The sequence below is a fragment of the Anas acuta genome, chromosome 3 (genome assembly GCF_963932015.1).
Source record: "Anas acuta chromosome 3, bAnaAcu1.1, whole genome shotgun sequence".
In the NCBI taxonomy this organism is placed as follows: Eukaryota; Metazoa; Chordata; class Aves; order Anseriformes; family Anatidae; genus Anas; species Anas acuta.
This window is the reverse complement of record NC_088981.1, coordinates 51,714,275-51,724,550: the sequence shown is the minus strand read 5'-3', so window position 1 is coordinate 51,724,550 and position 10,276 is coordinate 51,714,275. Positions and strand designations below refer to the sequence as shown.

Below are 10,276 nucleotides of genomic sequence, written 5' to 3'. Positions count from 1 at the left end.
GGGGAGCCCTCCTGTGCACAGCCCCTTGCGGCAACAGCCAGCAACAAAACGCCTTCCTGGCTTCTTGGGGCTGGCTTGGCTCTGCTGACTGCCCTGGTCACTGAGGGAACCTGGAGAGCGCCCCACACCTTGCTCACTTCTGGCACTCCACCATGATGCTGCTGAGCTCCCTCCTGCCTTGCTGTGGTCGTGTTCGGCTGGAGCTGGGGCCAGAACAAGATGAAGTGACTTAAGAGAAAAAAAATAGGTCGCTATGTAAGTAGACAGGACGGTGGGTAAGAAAAATATTAAATGATGGATGTTCGCTGTTGATGAAACCAGACTTGAGACAGGAGCCACTTCTGCAAACTGAACATCAGCACACATTCTTTATTTTTACGTTTACAACAACTGAAAACCCAGAGCTTTTAATTTTAACGTACAAACCAAGAAACCTGTTTTAATCAGGCTGAAATATTCCAATCTCATTAGTTTTCAGCAGCAGCAATAACAAAATACTCAGTGCCTACAAAAAGCAGACTTGGATAACAAACACCCGTGTGGTTTTTAACGCGCTCTAGGCAAGCCACCCCGCAAAGCTGCGGGTCTGCAATGCTGCAAAATTGGTCAGAGTCGACGCAAAGGCAGAAGTCCCACATCTGCAAGCCCAGCTGTGCAGCAACAAGTGACACACCTAGCCATAGCACTCACCTTGCAAAGATTTCATTTTAAACCCTTCTTGATGAAGGCATTTGGCCTCAGAAATAGGGTGGCCCAAGGGAAGGCACTGTGACTGTTTCTGCAGCTCAGCTGATGGCCAATAACTCAATCCCTGCAGACTGCGAGGCAGAACCTGCAGGCCAGCATGGATTACTCTTAACAAATCTTCTGCTAAAATATAAAATGAAGAGCCAAAAAATGGAATAGCTCGAGGGATTTTGCAGATAGTTAACTAGAAGGGGGAAGAAAGCTAGGACGAAACAAAAGAGAGTCATTCCAGCTTTCCTTCAATTATTGAAGCTATCAAAATAGTGTAACAAATCCTAGGCATGTAACAGTAGAAAAATTACAGGATGTTTTTTAACTCTAAACGAACAGAGTTGGAATGGTGCTTTAGGGAGAGACCAGCGGGTCAGAAAGACAGCCCCAGTGTGCGTGGCCTGAAGGGACAGTAAGCACGTTAAGGATGCTCCACAAGTGGACAGCTAGCACCATGTTCAGCAGCCCACACTGCATGGTCCCATCAGGTAGGTCCCACACACCAGCCAGGGAGCCATGGTGACCCCAACTAAGGCAAGGGTATGGTTTTCTGAATTTCACTGGGCAAGACAGAGGGAAGACCTCATTTATATGTCTTGAACGAACTGCTGGAACTATAGGAAAACTATGCCTGGAAACCACTCTTAATTTCCTTCCAGAAGTCTTTGGGTTTTTCCAGGCTATGTATGTGTGTGTGCACAAGACGGAATTACAACACAGTTGTGTATACAAATAGTGCAGCTGTATTCTGGGGCACAATTTAATAGAAAATACCAGAACTCTCTGTCCGCAGGAGCTGTGAATCCATATTAAAGCATCCACAGTGTTATGAGCTCTATCACCTAATCAGGCTAGAGTATCAGATAGCTTTATTTTTTATGTTTACCATCACAGCGATCCCTCTGGTGCTGGGAGACAATGCTATGAATACAGCCGTCCTGCAATGCAGTCAGCAGACATTTCCGTACTACTCCAGGGAAGGCACAGATAATTACTTTAATTGCCCCCAGTTTGTTCTTTGGTCCATAATTACAGTTTGGGGTTTATAAATAACCAAGCGTGATTTTAAAAACCAAAACACACCCCTCAATTACCTCAGGAACTGTGCTGCAACTCAGGCTCCAAAGGTGGCTGTGCAAAAGGGAGCCCAAATGGCATTGTATCGGCCCACAACATACAGATGTGCGTAAGCGGAGCAAAGCAACAGGATGGGAAACGTCACCAGGAAAATAAACTCCCTCATCATTATTTCGCTGCTTTTTACCTTAAAAAAACCAATGGCCTATTGTCTCGAATAAACCTATTGTTCTGCCACATTTTTTGTTATTGAGGGAACCAACAGTCCGTCAGTGAGAGTTTCCTGAGGAGCAGCAGCTTGGAAAGCTAATCGCAGTATCAGAAGCTTAAGGCACGTTTTGCTGCAGATTTGGGAAACTGGAAAAGATAAGTTACAGAGGTAAATTAACACACACTGCTGAGGATTTAACTTGTTTGAATAGCCGCTTCAAATATAAAACACATTCCAGTTTTGCTAGGTGGCTGAAAACTGCACAGCAAAGTCCTGTCCTGTCGCATCCTCGCGTGATGGGCATTCCTCTCATTCCCAGGCGTTGTACGCTGCCAGGGACAGGGTACAGAAACCTCCAGGTCTGGAACCAGCACAGCAGGAGTCTTCACTAGCCAGGAACTGGAGCATAACAGGGCTTCTGATGGAGCAATGCCCTCTCTGAGCAACCAGCTCCACCACAACAAGCACATCATCAGCCGGACAGCCTCTAATATATGCTTCAGATACAGAGACCCATGGATATGAGACAGCTCTGGCTGAAGTGTTTCAAAGGACATTTGCCCACCAAGGAAACAAATTATATATTAGAAACCCTTCACAAAATACATGCTCTGCTCTTTCTCTACTTAATATCTTCCTTGCTTGAAGCTTGGCTGTTGCCCAAATGCATCCAGAGCAACACTTGATGATAACTCAAAAATGTGCAGTTAATCTGTGTATAGTTTCAGCTCCTGAATGCCAGGAGCCAAAGTGTATTTTTTTGAGAGAAACAGGCTCAATCACACAGCATAATCATGTTTGCGTAAGTTTTTAGATGGCCAAGGATAAGGGAAATAGTTCTGTTAACTCCTTTGAGAAAAGATGAAAACTCTAAAGGCAAAAAATCCAGTTTTTTTCAATGTCAGTTTATCCACAAACAAGTATAAGACCCTGCAGAGAGCTTTCTGCACTACAGTGAGAAACATTTAGCTTGTCTTTTTTTTTTTTTTTTTTTTTTTTAACCTCACAACTATATTTCATCATAAAAAACTAGTTTGAAGAAAGAGTAAACTTTTGCTCTTTGGTCTATCTTGACATTCCTCCAGAGACACATAACAGGAATACTTCAAATTCATTTTTGTCTCCTATTTGCAGGAAATAGGAAAGCTGCAGCTCTTAATTTCCAGACTTCTGAAACGAGAAAGATAAAGAAGTTATAGGCTGAAACAAAAAGTCATTAAAGAAGAAAAGAGACAGAAATATAATCTAAAATGTACTTGCAGTGTTTTAGTGAAACTGGATATTTTTGCCTTAACCATAATATACAAGAATGGAGGATGCATGTGGCATAAATAAACATTTGTTATCTGTGTATCCACACCAGGAGGGAAACAGAAATATGAACTCATATTCCCGTCTGATATGGACTTCAAGTTCTACATTATCACAATAATTGCTGCTAACTGAAACCCCGATATGTAATACTGCAGAATGAGACTAAAGCAAGTCAGCTTTTTCTTTCATAGGATCAATCTTGTGGGCACAAAGAAAAGATCTTCAAACAACTTCTATTCATATCTGAATGAATTAAGATGAAAACATCCAGCAAATATTTCCCAATTTTACACCAGTTTTGGCGTCCTCCTCAAGAGCTTCTTTACAGCTATGTAGATGTTCACAGGCTGAGCCCTGGGATTCCTCCTGCATTCAGTAAAGCTCTCAGGGTGGAAAAATACCTGTGCTGTGTATTGCAAGTGCTCTGATGCTCTGCCAATTTTGAAGAGGAGACAAGTGCAAGAATATATCTGCAACTGTGGACAGTCATGGCCTTACTCAGTCAGAGCCAACTGAGGAAAAGCACCGCCTCCCCCAGCAACCCAGATTCCCAAAGCAGTGCTGGCACAGTAAAAGCAGACACCTGCTGCCGCTGATTTCATTAGAGGAAGCCCTAGAGCTCACAAGGGTCCTTAACAAACTGTACTTTTGCAGAGTGGGTTGGGTTCATAAATTCTCCTCACTGGGCAAATAACACTTTTTTTTTTTTTTAATAGTTCTTCCTCCTGGCAAGCTTGTCTGCATTTAAATAATTATTATTATGACCAGTGCTATCTACAGATAGCTCCCGAGGAAATGATTTCAAATTTCCTCTAAGTGTAAGCTGGGCAGTATAGGATAAATAGGGTAATGGCCAGTGACAAGGAACTAGCCAGATTCTTTTGGGTTCATTCCCTGGTATTCAATTTTTTTTAAACAAAATTTTTATTGCTCCTACAGAGAGAATGCAATAGCTTATGTATTAACTATTTGTCAACAACAACAACAAAAAGCTTCAGTTCAAGAAGAGCACCACACAGTTACCCTACAGCAGAAAGTTTTGTCTGCAATTCCTTCACAAGTGTTATGAAGCTACACATTGCAGAAGAGGATATAAATGCACACTAACACAAGAGTTCTCAGCACTGACCATGTTTATAATGAAACATCTGCAGCTCTTAACTAATCTCTAAATATATTTCAATTACCGCATCTTAAAGATCTGAATCAATTCTAATGAGTTGGCTAAATATTGTATTACTGGAAATTTTACATTGTACACTACAACTTTAAGAAAAGAATTCAAACCAAGTAGAAAAGAATCCCTCAATCTGCCATTGCAGAAACAAACCCAGATACCTTGAAGTGTAATATCAGCTACAGTGTGGGTTCACTTCAGTGAAATTGTGAAAACAAAGAACTATACTAAGCTTCTCGAAAGAAAGTTGTGAGTAAAGATTATCTGGGGATGTATTTTCTCTCTTTATCCAAAATGACAAACGTACAAATCTAGTTCATGAACTGGATGAGTTTTATAGCTGATGAACAGTGTCTAGCCTGTATGGTGCTCCCTGGGTGTTACAACATTATCAATACAGAACATGTATTTAGATAGTCGAAAGCAGGAATACGGGTGAACATGTTCCATTTTTCTCTTTAAAAGGCTCAAGTTTACTGAATCATCTGTTCATCTGATGCCACCAACACCACCAAAATGAAATTAAAATAATTTATTTGCAGTTGGATATACACCATTTTTTTGCCTGACTACTATGTTTTTGTTAGCATTTCTTTTTATAGCTAAGAAACCACCATCACTGATTGAAAGCCAAGGTTAACATTTTAATTTCATGCACTACTTCAAAAGAAAGACATTCACGATTGGAACAGAACATTTTATCCGCTTATTCACTATTGTTCTTTGTAACACACCAATCCAAGGGTTTGATGGATTTGTGAATGACCAGGCAGTAACCACTCAAGCAGGTTACGTGAATCTGCATACAGATTTTACATTAGGATCCTGCAGTCACTTTAGATGATTCAGAGGTAATTACATGATTGACACATGATAAACTAAAATGCATGCAAAAAGCCATCAGGCATGTAATGTGTATCAGTAACAAAGACGGAATATATGTCAAGAAGTGGTAAACAATGGAAGAGTCAGGGACGGTTTGCATGTGTGTAAGCACTGCTTATTACTAGCATGTCAGGTAGTAACTACCTGTGCATCCCGTTTAATTTTCAAGCTAAAATTTTTTCACTTCTCTTGATGGGTACATGTGAAGTGGCAGAATACATTCTCACCAGGTATTATGTGAGTGCTGTGAGGGAACTAGTGGTTAATTTGGTCTGAACAGTATTCTCCTTGGGCTATGCAAACCTCTCCCCTCCTCCAAATAATCCTTCAAAACACAGAAACAGAAAATGAAAGCTGGTTCTCTTAAACCAGAGTAAACAAGGATTGCTCTGGGCACATCCAACTCAAAGCTCAGCTGACCTGGGCTGTCACCGCAGCCCTATGAGCTCATAGTGATATAGTTATTCTGTGTAAAAGTAACCACTTTGCTTTCCAGACTGATTTACTGGGTGGGGAGAGAGAGAGGAAAGTAATAGGAGAGTCCCACCACAGACGCACGTGGTTTATTTCAGGTAGGGTTACATCGCTTCTTATTCCACTTATTATAATGCAAGGTTAAAATGAAGTAGCATGAAATATTTTAACTTGGATTTTCAAGTAAGGAACATGTGCTACACAAAATTAAAATTGGACACCATGAAAATTAAGTACTTAAGAGAAGAAATGGTGGGAGAACTGCAGCATTCAGGGAAAGAGAGAGAAGCCAGGGTGAAAAATGCACAGCCTAAGAGGCCAGATTTGTGTTCCTGAAATGTTTATTATCATTTGAGAGAGATGACAGCAATCAGGAAAAACAAACAAACAAACAGAAACAAAAAAACACACACACACACAAAGCAAAGCTCATGATAAAGCAGAGAAACGTCTCCTCTGATATCTGGGTAATGACAGGAACACACTGCCACATGATAATATCAAAGATGAACTAGATATTTCTTTTTAGGTGACTAACAAGACACGAGTTCTTCAGACTAACATTTTCCACAGCCAAAAGCAGTATAATTGCAGAGCCAGCTCCTTCTCAAACTGGCAGAGTCAGGAAATCCAAAAGGCATCATCAATGCACACCAGTAAAGTGCTGGCAACCACGCAACAAAGGAGAAAGACACATTATAAACTGCACATTATGAAACTTCTTGCCAAATCCCCGTGTGAAGTCCTCAGTGAAACTAGGGCTTATATAAACTCCTGATAGTCTTTTTCATGCACCTACCAGAGACAAACATCCTCCCCCAAACTGGAATAGGAAAATAATGTCTGTTGACCCACCTGAAGTTGGACGTCAGTCTCAAAACAATCCCTTCACTTGCTCTGTGACGGGGTCGAGGTCAATGTCATAGAAGCACGGCCTCGTGGGCAGTCCTGGCATGGTGCTCATCTGAGGGAACAATGAAACAAAGTTATACGCCTGTACCTGTAAGGAGATAAATCACTCCATCCACATAAACCTCAGAGTAAGAGAAAGGGGATTGTTCATTGCGGATTCAACTATAGATGTGAACTTCATCACATTTTTTGTTTCTGTTAAAAATGTCAAGCTCTGCACTTATTCAATTCATTTTAAAGCATACACGTACATTTCTAAAAAGGCAGAAAAGAGGAAATAAAAGCCACAAAATAGAGGCTAGTAAACTAAACATAAAAAGTAATCTCCTTAACAAAATTACAACACTCTGGGACTTATTTGCTCCTCAGAATATTCATCCATAATGCTTATCCATTCATATCTACTTGGAAATTCACACAGCAAAGAGCAAGGACACAGCTGACTGAATTCACCTGGTTTTACAAACATGCTAAACCACAGACCTTTGCCATACAAATTCAGAATATAGGAGCAGAGTTAACCACAACACTTTTATGACTGAATACTTAATATGAGAAACAAATTGAAACAGTTCAACGAGACATACATGGATTGTAGTTGAATCCTAATTCAGTAGTTAGAATTGGTAGGCTGAGATATGAAGCCAAAGCAACCCAATTATCTCAAGCTATTTACAATTAAGATCCTGATCTAGCATAAAACACCAGCATCTGCATACTTTCTAATGTGAATAATCTCATGGACCTAAATTACACAATTTACTACAGTTCTGCTTACGCTACTTATATTGTTATTTACAATTAACATTTTAGCAGCAATTAAAGGCACATGAGTGACTTGGAAATCTTGAGGTGCAAGCCCACCACAGTTTATGCCACATTAAACCAGATGTACCCCAGTTTCTTACCTTCCCTACCTCAGCCCTCCCACCTGCTCCCTCATGCAGATGATGTCTGGAAAGCAAGTTCAGCAAAATAATTCTATTTTTTGATCCCCTTGGGCCAGAAGGGGCTTCTATGGCTCTAATACCAGCACTGGCACAAGGTGAAAGATGCAACTGCAGGGCAGTTTTAAGGCAGCACCAGACTGGATCAACCTGTGCAAGCGTGGGTTCCCACCCTGAGTCTTTATGAAGTAAATATCTCACCCTATCTCCACTAAGTCAAAGCACTCCACAAATAGCATTTGTCCTTACGAACTCCATAAACCTTTTCAATATCCTAACCTCAGAATCAGAGTATATCCCTAGTATATTAGGTTCTACATTAATACCCAAAGGGATGAGAAACGTTACAACCTCTAGAAAGAAGCCTGCAGTTCAGCGTTAGCTGACCTGTTTGCTAGCTAAGAGCCTTTAAACATTAAAAGTTCTTTAAGAGATGCTAGATTCTGACGAGCAGATTTTTAGGTGGGGCCAGTCAGCTGGGACCTCACTGAAGCTGGTGGTTAATCTGACCCCAGGAGGTAACCTTCAAACAGGGTTGTACAGGAACAAATCACATGGGCTTGAGCACCAAAACCACCAGACACCATATCCTAAGGACAGGGGGAAACTGGCCCAGGCGGGTGGTGAGAGGGCCACAGCAGGAGGGCTGCCACCTAGCAGAGCCCTCAGCTAAAATGGCCGGGCCGCTTCCCACCGCTGTCCTCCCCAATTCCCCAAGGAACACAGCTCAGCAACAGTGATTTTCCCGTCCAAAGGCAGGCTGTAACAGGCTGATCAGCCTCAAAGGAGAAAAAACAAATGACCACTATCTTAGTTGCTCCAGAGAGATGGACTCAGTCTCCTCTCCGGCTGGAGCAGGCTGTATTTCTTCATAGGCCAACCGGCACCTCCAGTGACCAGTTTGCATCTCCCCTGGGCTTCAGCTCTGCTCTCAACGCTCAGCACAGTGTTCCCATCACGGGGACACGAGGACAAACACGTCTCTTCGTGCTGCCCTGCCTCACCCCACAGCCCTGCCATCGCAGAGGTTAATCCCGTTGCTGCAAGGGGAAAGCAGCTCGGGGGGTGCAGTGCCGACACAGCCATCATCCTACTTGAGGTCTGAGAAAAAACAATGCAACCGGCTCTTCTGCTGGACACAGTACATTTCCCCTGGTTTTAAATATAGCCCTTCCTGAGAGCTTTTGTTATCGCACACAGTAGGATTAAAAGACAAAACTGTCTGTTTGCATTCACTGAAACCCTTCCACTGATTGTAGGACATTGTTTTATTGGCAGACGTTGTCTCGGCACCTAAGTTAAGTACTAAAACACCTTGCTGCTATTGTTTATCTGTTGGCCACACCAGTCAGACTACTCCATTATTCAGGTTACTGAATTATTTTCTGCCCCAGATTCATCCCTGTTTATGTTTTAACTCTTGACAAGGAACAGCCATAATGAATTAAATTTCCCTGGGATGGGAAGGGAATGAACACATCGCCAAAGACAACTTTCTGGTTACTCCGTGTAAGTCAGTTCTACGTCTACATCTACATCTGAGAGTAAACTCCCAAATTACATGCCTCTCCCTTGTTAAAAAAAAAACAAAAACAAAAACAAAAAACCTATATCTACAAGCTTGGCCAGTCTTCGTTTTCCCTGTATAATAAAAACAATAATAAGTTCAGTGGAGTTTTTCCTTATTATTATGTTGTTAAATAAATCCTGTAATCCTGTATGTGCTTGGAGGTTTGGAGGTTTCTTTTTTTTTTTTTTTTTTGTCTACAAAAATCAGAGTGGAGTAACCGGGCCCATATTAACTAATGGAAATCTATTACATCTATAAAATGTAAATATCAAAACAGTTTATTGCCAGTTCAGGGAGTATAACTAGTCTTGTATTGAAAATTTAAGTCAACAAAAGGGAATAAGTTCATCTGAATTAAAATTACTGCTACACAAAATGAAGTACAAGGCACAAAACCAGAGAGGAAACACTTTCGGACAAATAGTTATGTGAACTGCAGAGTGCAAATAAAACACATCCTGTCATTTTCCCCATGGCCCAGACTTCCAAACAGGCAAAGCCATGCAGATTTACGACCATGTCTCTCTGCTCTCATTATTTGGACATGCAGAGGTAACACGCAGCAGAATCTATCCCTTTTTCATTACTTCACGGTCAATAGCAGGAGACAGCTGGCTGGTCGAGGAGATTACTACCACTTATTCCCTCACCAGCACTCTGTTTCTTTCTTGAGGCCAAAAAGGCATGGGAGCAGAGGGCTCGGTAGGCTGCAAGGCTGAACGAGGCTTCAGCTGGCTGGCTTTCCACAGGGCTGCAGACTCAAAGTAATCCTCTCCCCCTGCACTGGGGAACAACAACATATGCCCTCTATGCACTGCACAGAGATCATCGGGAATCTCCACACCCATATAGTCTTGTTTTGGTTATAATTTGGTGGCTACTCTACAGCACGTGATGTGGCTGTGGGGAAAGGCAGAATAAGAAGTAGTGAAAGAGACCACATTATCCACTTCAGACCACAAACTGGATTT

The 10,276-nt window shown here is 41.7% G+C and overlaps 1 protein-coding gene across 4 annotated transcripts in view; it reads right to left on the bottom strand.

The window, feature by feature from the left end:
- Positions 1–339: 339 nt before the first annotated feature.
- MTHFD1L (methylenetetrahydrofolate dehydrogenase (NADP+ dependent) 1 like) overlaps positions 340–10,276 on the bottom strand; it is a 149,339-nt gene continuing 139,402 nt past the window's right edge. For 3 of the 4 annotated variants that reach the window (XM_068677083.1, XM_068677085.1, XM_068677087.1), the window contains 2 exons: positions 6,732–6,840; positions 340–3,196 (listed from right to left, as the gene is read on the bottom strand). In XM_068677083.1, coding sequence (XP_068533184.1) covers positions 6,751–6,840 — 90 coding nt within the window. In that variant the 3' untranslated portion in view covers positions 340–3,196; positions 6,732–6,750. Of the gene's footprint in view, positions 3,197–6,199; positions 6,541–6,731; positions 6,841–10,276 lie in introns of those variants that run through there. The other variant, XM_068677084.1, reaches the window with a different exon arrangement.